This window comes from Salmo salar, chromosome ssa25 (assembly GCF_905237065.1).
Source record: "Salmo salar chromosome ssa25, Ssal_v3.1, whole genome shotgun sequence".
Classification (NCBI taxonomy): domain Eukaryota; kingdom Metazoa; phylum Chordata; class Actinopteri; order Salmoniformes; family Salmonidae; genus Salmo; species Salmo salar.
This window is the reverse complement of record NC_059466.1, coordinates 14,078,598-14,100,768: the sequence shown is the minus strand read 5'-3', so window position 1 is coordinate 14,100,768 and position 22,171 is coordinate 14,078,598. Positions and strand designations below refer to the sequence as shown.

General features: G+C 41.8%; 1 protein-coding gene across 2 annotated transcripts; it reads right to left on the bottom strand.

The window, feature by feature from the left end:
- Positions 1 to 3,547: 3,547 nt before the first annotated feature.
- Positions 3,548 to 20,253, bottom strand: LOC106586204 (glucose-6-phosphatase 2). Of its 2 annotated transcripts, XM_045707464.1 has the most exons (14): positions 20,129 to 20,253; positions 19,854 to 19,936; positions 19,468 to 19,551; positions 19,286 to 19,348; positions 19,110 to 19,188; positions 17,396 to 17,452; positions 15,098 to 15,264; positions 14,919 to 14,999; positions 14,680 to 14,843; positions 5,550 to 5,851; positions 4,885 to 4,994; positions 4,586 to 4,697; positions 4,356 to 4,477; positions 3,548 to 4,257 (listed from the first exon to the last, which is right to left on the bottom strand). In XM_045707464.1, the coding sequence occupies exons 9-14, from the start codon at positions 14,737 to 14,739 to the stop codon at positions 3,746 to 3,748; spliced, it is 1,218 nt and encodes a 405-aa protein (XP_045563420.1). In that variant the 5' UTR covers positions 14,740 to 14,843; positions 14,919 to 14,999; positions 15,098 to 15,264; positions 17,396 to 17,452; positions 19,110 to 19,188; positions 19,286 to 19,348; positions 19,468 to 19,551; positions 19,854 to 19,936; positions 20,129 to 20,253; the 3' UTR covers positions 3,548 to 3,745. The 2 variants fall into 2 exon arrangements, with proteins under 2 accessions (XP_045563420.1, XP_014028690.1); XM_014173215.2 differs by lacking the exon at positions 17,396 to 17,452 and having other exon boundaries at positions 14,919 to 15,264; positions 20,129 to 20,252.
- Between the last annotated feature and the right edge of the window lie 1,918 nt (positions 20,254 to 22,171).

The window sequence follows — 22,171 nt, the reverse complement described above, 5'->3', positions numbered from 1 at the left end:
ATAAGATTCACTGGTCTGATGAAACCAAGATTGAACTCTTTGGCATAAATTCCAAGAGTCACGTCTGGAGGAAACTAGGCGCCGCCCATCGCCTGGACAATACCATCCCTACGGTGAAGCATGGGGGTGGCAGAATCATGCTGTGGGGATGTTATTCAGCGGCAGGGACTGGGAGACTAGTCATGATCGAGGGAAAGATGAACAGAGCAAAGTACAGAGAGATCCTTGATGAAAACTTGCTCCAGAGCGCTCAGAACCTCAGACGGGGGGAAGGTTCACCTTCCAACGGGACAACGATGCTAAGCACACAGCCAAGACAACGCAGGAGTGGCTTCGGGACAAGTCTCTGAATGTCCTTGAGTGGACCAACCAGAGCCTGGACTTGAACCTGATCGAACATCTCAGAGCTTGAGAGGATCTGCAGAGAAGAATGGGAGAAACTCCCCAAATACAGGTGTCCCAAGCTTGTAGCGTCATACCCAAGAAGACTCGAGGCTGTAATCGCTGCCAAAGGTGCTTCAACAAATTACTGAGTGAAGGGTTTTGAATACTTATGTAAATGCGATATTTCTGAAATTTGCTAAAATGTCTAAACTTGTTTTTGCTTTGTCATTGTGGGGTATTGTGTGTAGATTTAGGATAAAACATTTTTTAACCTGTTGGGGCTACAGGTTAGCAATGAACCCCGAGACGGGATTGCTAACAAGGCTGGAAATTCAAAACATCAAAAATCTAATAATTTCAATTTCTCAAACAATCAACTATTTTACACAATTTAAAAGATAAACATCTCCTTAATCTAACCACATTGTTCGATTTTCAAAGAGGCTTTACGGCAAAAGCATAAAGTTAGATTATGTTAGGACAGTACATAGCCACAAAAGTACAAACATCCATTTTCAATTCAAGGTCAGGCGTCACCAAAAGCAGAAACCAGCTAGAATTATGCACTAACCTTTGACAATCTTCCTCAGATGACACTCCTAAGACATTATGTTATACAATACATGCATTTTTTGTTCCATCAAGTTCATATTTATATCCAAAAACAGCATTTTACATAGGCGGGGAAATTCAGATTTTTTTTCTTCTCTCAAATGCTTCCGGTGAACAACGTTACAAATTACAAAATTACTATTCGAAAACATTGGTAAATTATAATATTGTCATTCAAATAATTATATTTTAACATTTCGTAAATGCTACTGCATTGCCATATTTCAAAATAACTTTACTGGGAAATCACAATTTGCAATAAACCGGGTGCTGTGCTAACAATAGGCTAGGCTATACAGGTTAGCACCATCTTGTAACCATGTAATATCAAAATTACTATTGTCAATATTCCCTTACCTTTGATTATCTTCATCCATTGGCACTTCCAGGAATCCCAGGTCCACTACAAATGTGGTTTCTTTTGACAAAGTTCATAATTGATGTCCAAATAACTCCAAGTTGTTCCATGTTGTTAGCGCTTCGGTGGCTACTCAAAAGTAGCGCGGGCGGGGGGGTGGGAAGTCACGGCGAAAAGTTTAAAAAGTTTAAAAAATAATCTATTTACGTTCGTTCAAACATGTCAAACGTTGTTTAGCATCAATCTTTAGAGCCATTTTTAACGTGAAACATCAGTAATGTTTCAACCCGACCTCTCCTGTGTCTTGAAAAATGTATTTGAAAATTGTCTCGCGTCACATGATTGAGCAGGTGCAGGCAATAATGGAAGTGACGACATCCCAGGGAGGTCAACTTCCCTTCCTTGTCATCCGGTCTCTGTTGATCATAGACGCTTCAAACAACTTTATAAAGATCGCTGACATCTAGTGGAAACCGTAGGAGTTGCGAAATGAATCCTTTCTCACTGTGGTATATATTAAACAATGATTAAAAAAAATAGTACAGCCACAAAATTCTTTTTTTCTCTCAGGTTTTCTCAGGTTTTTGCCTGCCATATGAGTTTTGTTATACTTACAGACACTATTCAAACAGTTTTAGAAAATTCAGAGTGTTTTCTATCCAAATCTGGTAATAATATGCATATCCTAGCTTCTGAGTTGGTGTAGGTGGCAGTTAAAAATGGGCACATATTTTTTTCAAAATTCTCAATACTGCCCCCTAGCCCCAACAGGTTTTAATACATTTTAGAAAAAGGCTGTAACGTAGCAAAATGTGGAAAAAGTGAAGTAACGTGTTGTCCTTGAGAAACAGTGATGGTGTGTTGATGGTGTGTTGATGGTGTGTGCTGCGACCATAAATAACAGGTAACATCTAGCATTGGTTTTTATCTGATGTGTCCTCTGTTGTGTCTGTCTTAAATTGTCCTTGATGAAAAGAACACCTCAAACCGTATATTTGATGGATGTGTAACTGAATAAATGAATGATGGACTATGTATGAAGGAAACTTCTCTTTGGTCTCAATTCTGTATGAAATACTGTATGTCATAGGTGACCTCTGGATGAAGCTGTAGTTTACATTTGAACTGTGGTGTTGAAATGACCAACACAATTGTGTGCTAGTAAATGCTAACACCTTTCACAAACCACCAAGTAATTGTACATCATTTAGTGCATTAAGTAGGCCAAGGATTTTTCACAAACGATGTACTCCATGAACTCAGTTTGCCAAGTAATTAGCGGGCATATTCTGAAAGCAACTGCTGATTTATCAGCATTATGAACCGCCTGCTGAATCTTTCCATGTTCAGCATTAATACGTAACAACACAATCACAGATGTCTCCTCAGGCCTGGATAGGCTGAGCAAGCACTAAGTGGACAGTTATATCATTTATCTAACCAAACTTGCAAGGTAACTATATAGCCTCCTAGCAACAGATAATGGGGGTAAGCTAAGGATAGTACCCTGTTAGAAAATGTACGTCTCCTTGAAGAGGTACATGTAATATAAAATATGATATTTAGAAGATGCTTTTATCCAAAGCGACTTACAGTAATGCTGCATACATTTTACGTATAGGTGGTCCTGGGATTTGAACCCACTAGCCTGGTGTTACACACTCTACCAACTGAGCTACAAAGAACCGTGTGTACATCAGACAATATGTTATGCAGTACATTTTGGTATAGGCCTACATCCAAATTGGCTTGTACTGAGTGACTTTTAGATAAATTAAGTTATTACATTACAGTAACAGCTGGGATAAGGATGGGTATTTACTACAGTAGCAAAAAGCAGGGCTGTTAATAACCATTTATTTTGCTACATTATCATTAGTAGTAAAGTATATGCCAGAATAATATGGGTATGATGATGAGGTAAATTGTTATTGTCATGAATTCTATATTTTGGTGAAATGGCGCAGCGGTCTAAGGAACTGCAATAGGTGTCACTACAGTCCCTGGTTCGAATCCAGGCTATATCACATCCGGCTGTGATTGGGAGTCCCATAGGGCGGCGCACAATTAGTCCAGCGTCATCTGGGTTTGGCCAGGGTAGGCCGTCATTGTAAATAAGAATTTGTTCTTAACTGACTTGCCTAGTTAAATAAAGGTAAAGGTAAACAGTAAAGTAAATTGATAAAAACACACTTTGTTTACAATTTACTTTAATTTTTTTTGTCTTAAAAAACACCAGCTCACTCTTGTTTCACACTGTACATGTAACATACAATTTAACATTGCAAAAATTATAATCCACATTTTCCAACAAGGTAAATAGCTTAGCAAAATATATCTACATTACAACCATAAACAAATTGCCATAGGAGTCAGGCAATGTACAAACATTTAGTCTAATTTCCTCCCCTTGTCTCCTATCAACAAGTGAACACAGTAGGGGATGAGTGCCACCACACTAAGGGGGACTGCAGCACTCTTACAGAATGAGAGTGTGTAGAACAGGATCTCTGTGTGAGTGGGAATTTTGATGAAATCGTACAGCTGCAGAGAGGTCAGACTGGCTGCTACACACATGAGTTTAAACCTAGTCTTGTAGCCGTTCTTCCCCTTGCAGCTCTGGATGAACATCTGAGAGTTAATGGCCAGGCCAAGTCCAAACAATGCTCCCAGGTTCCTCACTAAACCAGCAAAAGGTGTAGTGTCCAGGTGGATCCAGTCTGGATTGGCACACCACTTCTTTGCTTTAGGTATCGACCACAATAGGTCAATGTCTATCATTTTAAGGAGCAAGTAAAGGCTGACGGCAAAGGAGAACAGAAATAAGCTAGTGTGAAGGTAGACTTTTAAACTGGCTGTGTGGATCGAGGGAACATGCTCAAATGCTTCAGCAACTAGTATACCTGTTGAGAATTAAAAAATATATATTCAATAGTGAAAATGTCTACCAAGTGAAAACATACACCATGTAAACACTAATTGGTCGTAATAGAAGTCTTACCAGCTAGAACACCAAGGATAACCTGGTGAGGGAAGTGTGTGGCGATGAAGATCCTGGAGATGCCAACACTAATCTGAATGATCCAAAACGCCATCCACAAAAAGGACCACACAAGCCCAAACCTGAGAAGATTGAGGATAATTTAGGCCCTAATAGAGGCACACATTATACAGCCACATACATTCTTTCACAAAGCAACATAGTAACAGCATGCTCATGAATATGCCTACCTCTGGCACCCCTTAGTTGAGCTGTCACAAAGGCGTCTGGTAAAGTTGAGTGCTGATGTGATCATTACATACCAGACACACGACGAGCCCATGGCATGACCGGATGGACTGCCTATACAAATGAACAGGGTTTCTGTCATACAAGCATGACACACATTCGTATCTTCACAAAGATATATTTCAGTTCACAAAACAATACACCAGACAGTTTTGCAATTTTGCAATCCATTACATGGAATAATCCTTCAATCTCCAGAATTTATGATCATAATGATTGTCAGACAGGAAATGACACTGACCTGGTCCTGTTTCACAGGTAATGTGGAACTGCTCCAGCTGGGGGAGTGAATTATTCTGGTAAAAGAGAGTTTCATGCACCCACCAGTATGGCCGTTGACCAAACAGAATCCTAAAAACAAGAGAGTCATATTTAAGCAATAAGGCACGAGAGGGTGTGGTATGTGGCCAATATACCACGGCTATGGGCTGTTCTTACGCACCACGCAACGCGGAGTGCCTGGATACAGTCCTTAGCCGTGGTATATTGGCCATATACCACAACCCCCCAAGGTGCCTTATTGCTATTATAAACTGGTTACCAATGTAATTAGAGCAGTAAAAATAAATGTTTTGTCATACCCGTGGTATACAGTCTGATATACCACGGCTGTCAGCCAATCAGCATTCAGGGCTCGAACCACCCAGTTTATAATAACATTTATATAACAATATGTGTTTGAAGGACATTCAAATTCCGTATACTATGCCAAACAAACTATATCTGTCAAAATATTTGTGCAATGTCGTACTGATCCCCTAGACAGCATGAGCCCTGTTGTTATAAGCATCAATACGCATAATGTTATTTAACTTTCACTCACTATCTCTCCCTGCCTTTACTAGTTATGGCAGCACAAGTGTAAATATATATATTTTTAAACACAGTGAGCAGATGGTGTCTTACCATTTGAAAATTAGGTTGAACCAGTCTCCGATAACTGCCACCCATATCATCTTGGTGCCGACAATTTGGCTAAGCTGAAACCATAGAGGAAAATAGAGAGAAAAGATGTTACGAGGGTCGCCCACAGAGGACATGAAGTCAAGGAAGTCATGGTAGTCCTTGTAGTTGCTCTGGAGGTGCTGGATCACCAGCACCCCACTGCTGTGGATGAGGTCCATCTGGGGTTCAGTCTGTCTGGCACGACTGGGACAGCTGCTCCCTTGGCCACAACTACAATGCTGCACCATGGACATCAGTCTCTCCTTTTTAATAGAGAGAGAGAGAGAGAGAGAGAGAGAGAGAGAGAGAGAGAGAGAGAGAGCTGTCTTCTTTATATGTAAATGTACCATCGTAAATCATTCAAAAGCTAAGTGTATGGGTTGACATTGTTTGATTGTGTTGGTATAATGTGAAATCAGCATTTTAAGGCATGTTGCACAGAGTTGTTTACAGGATGATAGTGTGGACATTAGATTGTCCACAGGTCATTACTTTTATTGGTTAAATATTAGCCATTCTAGCCACCTCTGAGGACAGTGTTCGCGCGCAAATGCACTGTTTGACCCCCGGTGCCATTTACATAATGACATAATTTTCCCATTCAGTGATTCTCTGGTGGGTGATTGGGCACTGTAACAACAATGGGTTTCCAACTGTGAAGTAAAACATCCCGATATGTTATTATTATTATTATTATTATTATTATTATTATTATTATATTGTTTATTATTAAAAGTAATTTGGGATTTAACCATTACCCTAAGATAAGTGAACATCCCCTACTACAGTGGTTCTCGAACCTCTCCTCTGGGACACCCAGATATTTCACAACTTGATTCACTTATCAAGGGCTTTATGATTAGTTGACCAGTTGAATCAGCTGTTCTGTCTGGAATAGTTCAAATACATTGAATGGCTGCGGGCCCCAAAGGAGCAGTTTTGCTCTTATTTTTCCCAACTGAGAAAAAGGCAACCAGATGCCTCAGTGAGACCAATGGGATATCTAATGAAAATGAAGAAGAATAGTTAACAGACCCCTTTTCCAGACAACCTCCAGGGACTACACCATGCTTTCTGAACATTCTGTATGTTGATGCAGATATAAACTCGACAAAAAATGTTAAAAAAAAGATATTATAACGTTGATACAGGCTTTTCCTACAGGTACATGTCTTATATCGCCACAGGGTGGCGCAAATTCATGAGCACAGACAAAGAGACTAAAAACGTTGCATTGTGAGAAACCAGGAAAAACGTGTCTCATTCCCTTTTTATTTTCATATCTGGTTTGAGACGAGACATAAAGAATAAACATCGAATTTGATAAATACTGTGCATTATCATTTGTATTGCATGAGTTTATTTCTTAAAGGACTAGATACTTTGATTCTATACAAAAACACATTTCCGGTGTGCGGTCACAGTCCTTGTTTCCGTGAGCGCGGAATTTTGAAAACAACTGCGAAAAGCTGACAGGAGTTCTGTGTCTAGGAACATCCGAAAATTGCTACGGTAACGTTGGCTAACAAAATTCACCATATTTGATAAAATTATAGCTAAAATGATTGTTACATAAATCGCGTCGGCCACGTTTGTTCATGAGTTGAGAGGTGTTGTGTTTTTAGCTAGCTGGGCTTTGCTTAACCATGAGTTCATATCTTTCAGTGTAAAGCTACAACAATCTGGGATTAGCAGACCAGGTAGTTCAATCGGTCTTCCATCTGTTTTCCGTTAACAGGAGCTGTGACATGGACACATGGCGGTGTGGGGACCCTAACCCTATAATGTTGTGTATCAATGTTATCTATTGTTTAATTTTTTTTTATTAACAAACCCCCCTACAGGAGACACCTTCCTCCAATTACTTACAGTGCATTCTGGAAGTATTCAGACCCCTTTCTCTTTTCCACAGCCGTATTCTAAAATGTATTAATCTACACGCAATACCCCATATTGACAAAGTGAAAACTGAAAAAATATGTTTTTGCTAATGTATTACAAATAAAAAGACATACCTTATTTACATAAGTATTCAGACCCTTTGCTATGAAACTTGAAATTGAGCTCAGGTGCATCCTGTTTCCATTGATCATCCTTGAGATGTTTCTAAAACTTGATTGGAGTCCACCTGTGGTAAATTCAATTTTAAAGGCACACACCTGTCTATATAAGGTTCCACAGTTGACAATGCATGTCAGAGCAAAAACCAAGCCATGAGTTCAAAGGAATTGTCCGTAGTGCTCCGAGACAGGATTGTGTCGAGGCGCAGATCTGGGGAAGGATACCAAAACATGCAGCATTGAAGGCCCCTAAGTGGACTCCAAGAAGAGTCCACTTAGAAGAGCCTTGGTCAGAGAGGTGACCAAGAATCCGATGGTTACTCTGACAGAGCTCCAGAGATCCCCAGATCCTCTCTACCTGCCAGAAGGACAACCATCTCTGCAGCACGCCACCAATCAGGCCTTTATGGTAGAGTGGCCAGATGGAAGCCATTCCTCAGTAAAAGGCACATGATAGCCGGCTTGGAGTTTGCCAAAAGGGCACCTAAAGTACACTCAGACCATGAGAAAGAAGATTATCTGGTCTCATGAGACCAAGATTGAACTCTTTGGCCTGAATACCAAGCATCACGTCTGGAGGAAACCAGGCACCATCACTACGATGAAGCATGGTGGTGGTAGCTTCATGCTGTGGGGATGTTTTTCAGTGGCAGGGATTGGGAGACTAGTTAGGATCGAGGGAAAGATGAACAGAGCAAAGTACAGAGAAATCGTTGATGAAAACCTGCTCCAGAGCATTCAGGACAACAACCCTAAGCACACAGCCAAGACAACACAGGAGTGGCTTCGGGACAAGTCTCTCATTGTCCTTTAGTGGCCTAGCCAGAGCCCGGACTTGAACCCAATCGAAAATTTAGAGATCCAAAAATAGCTCTGCAGCAAAGGGGCGGCAGGTAGCCTAGTGGTTAATCGAGTGGCTACTGTTAGCTAACGCCTCTGTCCCGACGCAAGCACCAGTTAGCCTTGAGCTAGGCCCATATACCAGCTAACTTCTTGGGCTACAATACCTCTTTTGCCAATTGACCTGGACCCTTTATTGTCGACACGGAGCCCCACCGATCCATCACGACTGGTCTACCGACGTAATCGTCCGATGTGGTTTCAACAGGCTTTTAATTTGCGATGTCGCTGAAAACCCACCCGCCATCCCCGGCCCGCTAGCTTTCTGAACGCCGTTGTCTCCCGATCGCCTAGCGTAGTAGCGACTATCGAACGGCTCCCTGACTCTACCTATTGCTGCTCTTTGGACCCTATGATCACTCGGCTACACAGTTGATGCCTGCTGGACTGTTCACTAACGCAGTACCTCTTTTTGTTTATCTGTCGGCCCCAGTCTCGAACTCAGGTCATGTGCGTACCTCTGCCCATTCATCGCCATTTACCCATTGTTGTCTTAGCTCTCCCGATCAACACCCGTGATTGCTTTATGCCTCTCTTTAATGTCAATATGCCTTGTCTACTGCTGTCTCGGTAAGTACTTATTGTTTTATTTCACTGTAGAGCCCCCAGTCCCGCTCAACATGCCTTAGATAGGTATTTTGTCCCACCCCCACACGTGGAGACCTCGCCTAGTTTAACTGGTGCCTCCAGAGATACAATCTCTCTCATCGTCAATCAACGCCTAGGTTTACTTCCACTGTACTCACATCCTACCATACCCATGGCTGTACATTATGCCCTGAATCTTTTCTACCAAGCCCAGAAATCTTATTCTCTGTTCCCAGCGCACTAGACGACCAGTTCTTATAGCTTTTAGCCATACCCTTATCCTGCTCCTATGGTGATGTAGAGGTTAACCCAGGTCCTGTAGCCCCCAGTACCACACCTATTCCCCAGGTGCTCTCATTTGTTGACTTCTGTAACTGTCAAAGCCTTGGTTTCATGCATGTTAACTTCAGAAGCCTCCTCCCTAAGTTTGTTTTATTCACTGCTTTAGCACACTCCGCCAACCCCGATGTCCTAGCTGTGTCTGAATCCTGGCTTAGGAAGGCTACCAGAAATTCTGAAATTTCCATCCCCAACTACAACCTATTCCGTCAAGATAGAACTACCAAAGGGGGCGGAGTTAGCCTGCAGAGTTCCGTCATATTATCCAGGTCTGTGCCCAAACAGTTCAAGCTTCTACTTTTAAAAATCCACCTTTCCAGAAATGTCTCCCACTGTTGCCGCCTGTTATAGACCCCCCTCAGCCCCCAGCTGTGCCCTGGACACCATACGTGAATTGATTGTCCCCCATTCATCTTCAGAGTTCGTACTGTTAGGTGACCTAAACTGGGATATGCTTAACACCCCGGCCGTCCTACAATCTAAGCTAGATGCCCTCAACTTCACACAAATTATCAAGAAACCAACCAGGTACAACCCTAAATCCGTAAACACGGGCGCCCTCATAGATATCATCCTGACCAACTTGCCCTCTAAATACACCTCTGCTGTCTTCAACCAAGATCTCAGCGATTACTGCCTCATTGCCTGCGTCCGTAATGGGTCCACGGTCAAACGCTCCCTAAAACACTTCAGCGAGCAGGCCTGTCTAATCGACCTGGCCCGGGTATCCTGGAAGGATATTGACCTCATCCCATCAGTAGAGTATGCCTGGTTATTCTTTAAAAGTGCTTTCCTCACCATCTTAAATAAGCATGCCCCATCCAAAAAATGTAGAACAAAGAAATTATATAGCCCTTGGTTCACTCCAGACTTGACTGCCCTTGACCAGCACAAAAACATCCTGTGGCGTACTGCATTAGCATCGAATAGCCCCTGTGATATGCAACTTTTCAGGGAAGTTAGGAACCAATATACAATCAGTTAAGAAAGCAAAGGCTAGCTTTTTCAAACAGAAATTTGTATCCTGTAGCACAAATTCCCAAAAGTTCTGGGACACTGTAAATCCATGGAGAATAAAAGCACCTCCTCCCAGCTGCCCACTGCACTGAGGCTAGGAAACACTGTTACCACCAATAAATCTACGATAATCGAGAATTTCAATAAGCATTTTTCTACGGCTGGCCATGCTTTCCACCTGGCTACTCCGGCCAACAGCTCTGCACCCCCTGCAGCAACTCGCCCAAATCCCCCCGCTTTTCCTTCACCTAAATCCAGATAGCTGATGTTTTGAAAGAGCTACAAAATCTGGACCCCTACAAATCATCTGGGCTAGACAATCTGGACCCTCTCTTTCTAAAATTATCTGCCACAATTGTTGCAACCCCTATTACTAGCCTGTTCAACCACTTTCGTATCGTCTGAGATCCCTAAAGATTGAAAAGCTGCCGCGGTCATCCCCCTCTTCAAAGGGAGTGACATTCTAGACCCAAACTGTTACAGACCTATATCTATCCGACCCTGCCTTTCTAAAGTCTTCGAAAGCCAAGTTAACAAACAGATCACCGACCATTTCGAATCCCACCGTACCTTCTCCGCTATGCAATCTAGTTTCCGAGCTGGTCATTGGTGCACCTCAGCCACGCTCAAGGTCCTAAACGATATCATAACCGCCATCGATAAAAGACAATAAAAGACAATCTTCATCGACCTGGCCAAGGCTTTCGACTCTGTCAATCACCGCATTCTTATCGGCAGACTCGACAGCCTTGGTTTCTCAAATGACTGCCTCGCCTGGTTCACCAACTACTTCTCAGATCTAATTCAGCATGTCAAATCAGAGGGCCTGTTGTCTGGACCTCTGGCAGTCTCTATGGGGGTGCCACAGGGTTCAATTCTCGGGCCGATTCTTTTCTCTGTATATATCAATAATGTCGCTGCTGGTGATTCTCTGATTCACCTCTATGCAGGCGACACCATACTGTATACTTCTGGCACTTCTTTGGACACTGTGTTAATAACAAACCTCCAAACGAGCTTCAATGCCATAAAACACTCCTTCTGTGGCCTCCCAACTGCTCTTAAATGCTAGTAAAACTAAATGCATGCTCTTCAACCCATCGCCGCCCGCCTGCCTAGCGTCACTACTCTGGACGGTTCTGACTTAGAATATGTGGACAACTTCAAATACCTAGGTGTCTGGCTAGACTGAACTCTACTTCCAGCCTCGCATTAAGCATCTCTAATCCAAAATTAAATCTAGAATCGGCTTCCTATTTCGCAACAAAAACACCTTCACTCATGCTGCTATACATACCCTCGTAAAACTGACTATCCTACCGATCCTTGACTTCGGCGACGTCATTTACAAAATAGTCTCCACTCAGACTGCATCCAATTTGCTGAGTAATCACAGTGCCATCCGTTTTGTCACCAAAGCCCCATATACTACCCACCACTGCGACCTGGTATGCTGTCGTTGGCTGGCCCTCGCTTCATATTCGTCGACAAACCCACTGGCTCCAGGTCATCTATAAATCTTTGCTAGGTAAAGCCCCGCCTTATCTCAGCTCACTGGTCACCATAGCAACACCCGCACGTAGCACATGCTCCAGCAGGTATATTTCACTGGTCATCCCCAAAGCCAACTCCTAATTGGCTGCCTTTCTTTCCAGTTCTCTGCTGCCAATGACTGGAACGAATTGCAAAAAATCACTGAAGCTGGAGACTCATATCTCCCTCACTAACTTTAAGCATCAGCTGTCAGAGCAGCTTACCAATCACTGCACCTGTACACAGCCCATTTGTTCATTTGCACCCCTGTATCTCTACTTGCACAATCATCTTCTGCACATCTATCACTCCAGTATTTATTTGCTAAATTGTAATTATTTCGCCACTATGGCCTTACCTCCCTAATCTTACTACATTTGCACACACTGTATATAGATTTTTGTATTGTGTTATTGACTGTACATTTATTTTATCTCATGTGAAACTCTGTTTTTGTCGAGCTGCTTTGCTTTATCTTGGCCAGGTCGCAGTTGTAAATGAGAACTTGTTCTGAACTGGCCAACCTGGATAAATATAAAGAAGCACAAGCATTTCGCTACACTCACATTATCTGCTAACCATGTGTATTTTACCAATAAAATTGGATTTGAAGTGGATTATTAGATTTTGTCGTTAATACACTTTTTTGTTGTTGTTGTTGTTGGTCTCGATAGATGAGTATTCAGAAAAAACAGGACACGTTTAGTTTTTCCTTTCTTTAAAGTGATTGCGTCCCAAAACAAAGCCAACAAAGACATAATATATCAACAAAGCCAAACAGGGGTTTTGGGATTGGAAATTAGAGCAATTTATGGTAAATTGGGAATAAATCTGTTGGCAATGTTGTACCGTTTGAATGTTTTAGTGTTGACCATGTGTTAAACCACAAACGTCAAATGATTTGTTTTTCTTTTATTCGAGGTGAGATATTGCATTTTATTTTCCGAGACATCAACCAAAGTGACTGACTGTGCATACAGTTGAAGTCGGAAGTTTACATACACTAAAGTTGGAGTCATTAAAACTCGTTTTTCAACCATTCCACAAATTTCTTGTTAACAAACTATAGTTTTGGCAAGTCGGTTAGGACATCTACTTTGTGCATGACACAAGTCATTTTTTTCAACAATTGTTTACAGACAGATTATTTCACTGTATCACAATTCCAGTGGGTCAGAAGTTTACATACACTAAATTGACTGCCTTTAAACAGCTTGGAAAATTCCAGAAAATGATGTCATGGCTTTAGAAGCTTCTGATAGGCTAATTGACATAATTTGAGTCAATTGGAGGTGTACCTGTGGATTTATTTCAAGGCCTACCTTCAAACTCAGTGCCTCTGCTTGACATCATGGGAAAATCAAAAGAAATCAGCCAAAAGATTGTAGACCTCCACAAGTCTGGTTCATCCTTGAGAGCAATTTCCAAATGCCTGAAGGTACCACGTTCATCTGTACAAACAATAGTACACAAGTATAAACACTATGGGACCACGCAGCCATCATACCGATCAGGAAGGAGACGCGTTCTGTCTCCTAGAGATGAACGTACTTTGGTGCGAAAAGTGCAAATCAATCCCAGAACAACAGCAAAGGACCTTGTGAAGATGCTGGAGGAAACGGGTACAAAAGTATATAGCCACAGTAAAACGAGTCCTATATCGACATAACCTGAAAGGCTGCTCAGCAAGGAAGAAGCCACTGCTCCAAAACCGCCAGAAAACGGTTTGCAACTGCACATGGGGACAAAGATCGTACATTTTGGAGAAAAATCCTCTGGTCTGATGAAACAAAAATAGAACTGTTTGGCCATAATGACCATCGTTATGTTTGGAGGAAAAAGAGGAATGCTTGCAAGCCGAACAACACCATCCCACCCGCGAAGCATGGGGGTGGCAGCATCATGTTGTTGGGGTGCTTTGCTGCAGGAGGGACTGGTGAAATAAAAGCTGAAATAAAATATTATTCTCTCTACTATTATTCTGACATTTCACATTCTTAAAATAAAGGGGTGATCTTAACTGACCTAAGACAGGGAATTTTTACTAGGATTAAATTTCAAGAATTGTGAATAACTCAGTTTATGTATTTGGCTAAGGTGTATGTAAACTTCCGACTTCAACTGTATGTACACCTTCATGCTGAGGATCAATGAAGGAGGATCATACCCGAGTGAGTACAGTAAATGGTAGAGTACAGTAACAAGTGGTTTGGGCAACTTGTAGTGTTATCATGAAGGGCTGGGAACTGTGATAATAGAAAACATTTTTGTTCACAGTTGTGTCGAGTGACCCACCGCTCTAGTGCGTGACCCACTCGGAGCAGGGACTTCAGGAGATTTACAACTTCTATGCCTTCCTTGCTAATGTTCGGAGAGAATTTGTCACTATCTAAAACCTGAAAAGTAAAGACACTTAATCTGTTCAATATCTTCTAACATATTTTAGAAATATCCTGTGTATTTGTCTCAAATATACACTGTCACTTAAAATGTGTATGCAATACATGATAATGTGTGTTTATGATGTAAATGTTAAATAGATGCAAGTTGGTGCGGTTCTTCAGAGGCTCCCACATTTCATCGGTCATTTGGGAATTTGTATAAATAAACTATCTGTACACCTGCCACATTGAAGTTTTTCTTTGATATTTTACCATGTATGACAGTCTGTATTGGAGCAAATGTACATCTGCCGTTCCTATAACACTTAACATGGGCAGCTCCTCCACGTAGGCTATTTCCCATCAACCTATCTGTCCATTCAATATCCCATACCACCAACCACTGTCTTCCTTTTGATAGATGTCAAGAAGGTCTCCTGTAACAAATTATTTTGTTAGTATATAATGAGGTTTTTCGTCCATCTCTACAGTCTATTTTTAACATTCCTTACCTTCTTACATTATCAACTCATCTCTGTCTGATGTGAAATTGTGAAGTGATTTGCATTTCCCAATGCTACACCACTCTGCACCTGAAGGAGACATTATTGTGTATGTGTTTCTTGTTATTCAGAGGCAAGATCAGAATGATAAATCTTTGTGATCGTACATGTGTATGGGTGTTACTTTCCTCGTCATCAGTCTTGGCCGTGGCTCTTATCTTGAACGAAAGCTGTGAAGACAGTTTGCTTTCACTGGGGCCTCTGTTGATCTCACACTCTGCGAGGGTTCTTAGTAAACGATGGAGCTCCTGATTTTGACTGGATGAACCAATTGAATAATACTGTGCTCACAATCCTTTTGAAAACAGAACATAACCTAGTTAGGATGTATATTAACATACTTGTTGAATTGCATATAGTGTTGTGTCAAAGGTTATGCTATGGTGTTTGTGCTGTCTGAATCTGAATGAACATGCACAATATGGAATGAACTGTATAAATTGTAAATTATATAATCTAGGCTAGAACGAATTTGTTCAATGCCCTGACAAATGCACTTTGGTTATGAACCTACACTATGTAATCAAAAGTATGTGGACACCCCTTCAAATGAGTTGATTTGACTATTTCAGCCACAATTGTTGCTGACAGGTGTATAAAATCAAGCACACAGCCATGCAATCTCCATAAATTAACATTGAAAGTCACTGAGACCATTCTACTACCAATGTGGCACTGTCATAGGATGCCACCTTTCCAACAAGTCAGTTTGTCAAATTTCTGCCCTGCTAGAGCTGCCCCGGTCAACTGTACAGTAAGTGCTGTTATTGTGAAGTGGAAATGTCTAGGAGCAACAACGGCTAAGCCGTGAAGTGGGAGGCCACACAAGTTCACAGAACGGGACAGCCGAGTGCTGAAGCTTGTAGTGCGTAAAAATCATCTGTCCTCTGTTTCAACACTCACGAGTTCCAAACTACCACTGGAAGCAACGTCAACACAAGAACTGTTCGTCAGGAGCTTCATGAAATGTGTTTACATGGCCGAACAGCTGCTCACAAGACAAAGATTACCATGCACATCTGGCAGTCCAACGGACGAATCTGGGTTTGGCAGATGCCAGGAGAACGCTACCTGCCCGAATACATAGTGCCAACTAAAGTCTGGTGGAGGAGGAATAAGGGTCTGGGACTGTTTTTCCATGGTTCAGGCTAGGCCCCTTAGTTCCAGTGAAGGGAAAACTTAACGCTACAGCATACAATGACATTCTAGACAATTCTGTGCTTCCAACTTTGTGGCAACAAAGGCCCTTTCCTGTTTCAGCATGACAATGCCCCCGTGCAAAAAGTGAGGTCCACCCCAGCGGCCAAACTAACCCTGATGCAGATTATCTTGATTCCTACCCATGCTAGATTACGGAGACATAATTTATAGATCGACAGGTAAGGGTGCTCTCGAGCGGCAAGATGTTCTTTACCATTCGGCCATCAGATTTGCCACCAATGCTCCTCATAGGTGTAATGACGTATGCTGAGAGTCAGGAAGCAAGTTCAGGGAGTGAATACATTTAATAAATAAACAAAACAAGAAATACAAACAGCGCACCGACTTGAAACAGAAACAATGACGACTGGGGAAGAAACTAAAGGGAGTGACATATAAAGGGCAGGTAATCAAGGAGGTGATGGAGTCAAGGTGAGTGTCATTATGCACAAATGCGCGAAACGCTGGTGACAGGTGTGCGCCATAAACGAGCAGCCTGGTGACCTAGAGGCCAGAGAGGGAGCACACGTGACACTAGGACATCACTGCACTCTATACTCCTCTGTAAACTGTTCATCTCCGTATACCCATTGCAAGATCCACTGGTTGACGATTATTTATAAAACCTTCTTAGGCCTCACTCCGCCCTATCTGAGATAACTACTGCAGCCCTCATCCTCCACATACAACACCCGTTCTGCCAGTCACATTCTCTTCAAGGTCCCCAAAGCACACACATCCCTGGGTCGCACTTTTAAGTTCGCTGCAGCTAGCAACTGGAACGAGCTGCAAAAACCACTCAAACACTCTTCATTCAAAGACTCAATCATGGACACTCTTACTGACAGTTGTGGCTGCTTCGTGTGATGTATTGTTGTCTCTACCTTCTTGCCTTTGCTGTTTTCTGTGCCCAATAATGTTTGTACCATGTTGTGCTTCTGCCATGTGTTGCTACTATACCATGCTGTGTTGTCATGTGTTGCTGCCATGCTATGTTGTTGTCTTGGGTCTCTCTTTATGTAGTGTTGTGGTGTCAATATTTGTCATGAATTGTGTTTTGTCCAATATTTAAATTTTTTATCCCAGCCCCTGTCCCCACAGGAGGCCTTCTGCCTTTTTGTAGGCCAGCATTGAAAATAAGAATTTGTTCTTAACTGACTTGCCTAGTTTAAATAAAGGTTAAATAAATTCTTTGCCAACATTAAATTTTTTTAAGGAAGGCTTACCTTGATTTGTTCACTCCAGTTAGTCACATGTTTTCCGGTTTCCTCAACATTATCAAGCTATTCAAGAAAGGGATACGAATAATATACTGCTCCAAAAAATAAAGGGAACACTTAAACAACACAATGTAACTCCAAGTCAATCACACTTCTGTGAAATCAAACTGTCCACTTAGGAAGCAACACTGATTGACAATAAATGTCACATGCTGTTGTGCAAATGGAATAGACAACAGGTGGAAAATATAGGCAATAAGCAAGACACCCCCAATAAAGGAGTGGTTCTGCAGGTGGTGACCACAGACCACTTCTCAGTTCCTATGCTTCCTGGCTGATGTTTTGGTCACTTTTGAATGCTGGCGGTGCTTTCACTCTAGTGGTAGCATGAGACGGAGTCTACAACCCACACAAGTGGCTCAGGTAGTGCAGCTCATCCAGGATGGCACATCAATGCGAGCTGTGGCAAGAATGTTTGCTGTGTCTGTCAGCGTAGTGTCCAGAGCATGGAGACAGGCCAGTACATCAGGAGACGTGGAGGGGGCCGTAGGAGGGCAACAACCCAGCAGCAGGACCGCTACCTCCGCCTTTGTGCAAGGAGGAGCAGGAGGAACACTGCCAGAGCCCTGCAAAATGACCTCCAGCAGGCCACAAATGTGCATGTGTCTGCTCAAACGGTCAGAAACCGACTCCATGAGGGTGGTATGAGGGCCCGACGTCCACAGGTGCGGGTTGTGCTTACAGCCCAACACCGTGCAGGACGTTTGGCATTTGCCAGAGAACACCAAGATTGGCAAATTCGCCACTGGCGCCCTGTGCTCTTCACAGATGAAAGCAGGTTCACACTGAGCACATGTGACAGACGTGACAGAGTCTGGAGACGCCATGGAGAATGTTCTGCTGCCTGCAACATCCTCCAGCATGACCGGTTTGGTGGTGGGTCAGTCATGGTGTGGGGTGGCATTTCTTTGGGGGGCCGCACAGCCCTCCATGTGCTCGCCAGAGGTAGCCTGACTGCCATTAGGTACCGAGATGAGATCCTCAGACCCTTGTGAGACCATATGCTGGTGCGGTTGGCCCTGGGTTCCTCCTAATGCAAGACAATGCTAGACCTCATGTGGCTGGAGTGTGTCAGCAGTTCCTGCAAGAGGAAGGCATTGATGCTATGGACTGGCCCGCCCGTTCCCCAGACCTGAATCCAATTGAGCACATCTGGGACATCATGTCTCGCTCCATCCACCAACGCCACGTTGCACCACAGACTGTCCAGGAGTTGGCGGATGCTTTAGTCCAGGTCTGGGAGGAGATCCCTCAGGAGACCATCCGCCACCTCATCAGGAACATGCCCAGGCGTTGTAGGGAGGTCATACAGGCACGTGGAGGCCACACACACTAATGAGCCTCATTTTGACTTGTTTTAAGGACATTACATTAAAGTTGGATCAGCCTGTAGTGTGGTTTTCCACTTTAATTTTGAGTGTGACTCCAAATCCAGACCTCCATGGGTTGATAAATTGGATTTCCATTGATTATTTTGTGTGATTTTGTTGTCAGCACATTCAACTATGTAAAGAAAAAAGTATTTAATAAGATTATTTCATTTATTCAGATCTAGGATGTGTTATTTTAGTGTTCCCTTTATTTTTTGAGTAGTGTATGTCTCAATGTAGAATGACGTAGAGTGATGTGTTGGTAGGAATAAATTATCCAAATTACTTACAGGTCTCTTCCTCTTGTGCTCCTCTATGACTTGTCGAATTTCTAAAATGGCTTCTGCCTGAAAAGCACTTCCTAGTGCTCTAAAACCAAAACATAATCTCAGAATACAAAATATCCAACAACATCTTTACTACAGGAAAGGCTCATCATAAGGTCATAAGGTCATGCGTATAATACCTGTGTGTGTCTGCTGTATAGTACATTTCAATAGATACATGGCACCATGCTCGGTAGGTGGAACTTCATGGAAATGAAAACAACATGCAGAGTGTTTTTACAGCACTATTACAACTTTTATAAAAATTTGCACATGACTTACACTTACAGTAGATATTTTATAGAAAAGGTACCCTACTCACTTGTTATTCATCAACTTGGATGCCTTGATGAGTTTCCCAGCAAACTTCTGCAGTCCCTTGGCATAACTGATCTCCAGCTCAGCCCTAGTCACAGAGAAATGTCATCAAGGCATGTTACTTTTGTCACACTGAGGTGAAACAGTAACTACAGGTAATTCAAATCCAATCCGGAAGTTAGGACTTCAGCATGCAATTCTAAATGGATGTGTTTGGTACGTAACAAAAAAAGAATGGAAATGTCATGAAATATGTGCAGTCCAGCTTCAAAAGTGTTTAACTTTTCCAATCTGAGATAGCATACTATGCTCAAATAAATTACTTCACTAAAGGATATTCTCAAGGAGTTGTGTATGCAAATAGGGTACATAACATCACATTGACCATACCTTTGCTGAAATACTGTCATGACCTTGCAGAAATGCTCCCCATTGTTGGAAAACCTCTTCAGATCTTGGTACAACAGGTTGCACTATAACACATTCACCAAGTCATGGTGTTGTCAAGCTGTGGCTATCTTGAGTAACCACTAATACAAACAGCTATGAAGAAAATCCATTACATTTTGAATTATGGTACACACATATAAAGGAGAAATAAGCTACATTTCTCTTTGCCATTTGACTAAAAGTTGTCTTTGAAAAGAGGTAGAGTGAGTCCTCACCGTACAGTTGCTCACAGGGTCCGGCGTTTTCAGTCTAAGGTGGTTTATTGACTTTGCACTTTGAACACACTCCTCCTAAAGCCATTTATGTGGAAATCACCTGAGCATATACACTGAGCATACAAAGCATTAAGAACATGTTTTGCGTCCTCAGTGTATATGTTCAGGTGTTTTCCGCATGATTTACTTTAGGAAAGGTGAATCCAGGTGAAAGCTTTGATCCCTTATTGATGTCACTTGTTAAATCCACTTCAATCAGTGTAGATGAAGGGGAGGAGACATGTTAAAAAAATACTTTTAAGCCTTGAGACAATTGAGACATGGATTGCGTATGTGTGCCATTCAGAGGTTGAATGGGGCAGACAAAAGATTTAAGTGCTTTTGAATGGGGAATGGTAGTAGGTGCCAGACGCACCAGTTTGAGTGTGTCAAGAACTACAACGCTGCTGGGTTTTTCACACGCAACAGTTTCCTGTGTATCAAGAATGGTCCACCACCCAAAGGAGATCCAGCCAACTTGACAACTGTGGGAAGCATTGGAGTCAACACTGACCAGCATCCCTGTGGAATGCTTGACACCTTGGTGTTCCTAATGTTTTGTACACTCAGTATATAGCCAGTGCACAAAGGAAAATTCCATTGGAAGATTCAACCATTTATGTCCTCACCCATCCACTGTCACTTTGTGCACATGAAAATGAATGACAATAATTACTTAATTCATGAAAACCCTTTTCACAACAACAGGGATGATCGATACTGCATTAGAGACCTACACAATACACATTCTATTCAATCCATGTGTTCTTGGATGATTCATATATGCTAATACAAGTTAAAAGAGAAATTACATGGGCTCCTGGAGAGCTATTATTTTTCTCTGAAACACAAACGCTACTTGAAGTTGAATATGCAATACATCTAGTTATATTTCAATGAGAATGGATTAGCGAGATGAATGTCCCGAAAGCATTGTTGAATGAATATGAATGACAAGAATTCATAGTCATAATTATGCAATCACATTAATTATTCACTTAGCCTTGAGAGGATATCAGTTTTGGAACAAAAAAAATAACAATCCTTCATAGTCAACTTGCCATGCCACAAAAATTCTAATTCTGTAATCTACCAATATTTCTCCGTTGCTTGTCACAAGAACAAGTATGTTCAGTACCTGCTCATTTCAATTAATCAGATCGACAAACATACTTTCTTACTTGCAATCTTTAATATTGTCAAGGGTTTTAAATGCATCATTGCTTAATAATACCTTCCTCTGTCTTCCAAGAGGGCCATGAACAATTAACGAAATACTTACCAGAAATGTTGTAGAATACTTAGAACAAAAGTTGATTGGAAATATAGCATGGCCCTATTTTTACACACACACACACACACACACATACATACTGCTGTTACTGATATCTCTTTTACAGCTTATGGATGGATAATGTGTGTTTGTATTTCCCATAATAATGCATTGTTGTAAGACCACATTACTATTCATTTGTGAGCAAAACAAATGCAATCAGTTTTAGCAACTGAAGGGGGGGGGGGGCATCACTGAAAACAAATCCATTTGTTTGGCATTTTGCCAATGACAAGACTCATGCTATAATGTGTGCACCTGTTGATGGAATAGTGAAATGATATGCATTATGGATTGGTTCACAATTAGCCAATCTTAACACTGACAAAGTCATTGAGACATGTTGACAATAATTAGCAAATTTACAGTACCAGTCAAAAGTTTGGACACATCTACTCATTCCAGGGTTTTTCTTAATTGTTTTACATTGTAGAATAATAGTGAAGACATCAAAACTATTAAATAACACATATGGAATCATGAGATTCTTCAAAGTAGCCACTCTGCCTTGAGAGCTTTGCACTCTTGGCTTTCTCTCAACCAGTTTCATGACCTGGAATGCAATTCAATTAACATGTGTGCCTTGTTAAAAAGTTAATTTGTGGAAATTCTTTCCTTCTTAATGTGTTTGAGCCAATCAGTTGTGTTTTAACAAGGTAGGGGTGGTATAC

Excerpts from the sequence above, each read along its gene's own strand:
- LOC106586204 (XM_045707464.1), bottom strand. The coding sequence starts at position 14,739 with ATGTTAAGTGTTATAGGAACGGCAGATGTACATTTGCTCCAATACAGA. Across the intron at positions 4,995-5,549 it reads TTCAACCTAATTTTCAAATG|GATTCTGTTTGGTCAACGGC; the intron begins GTAAGACACCAT and ends TCTTGTTTTTAG. Across the intron at positions 4,258-4,355 it reads TATCCTTGGTGTTCTAGCTG|GTATACTAGTTGCTGAAGCA; the intron begins GTAAGACTTCTA and ends AATTCTCAACAG.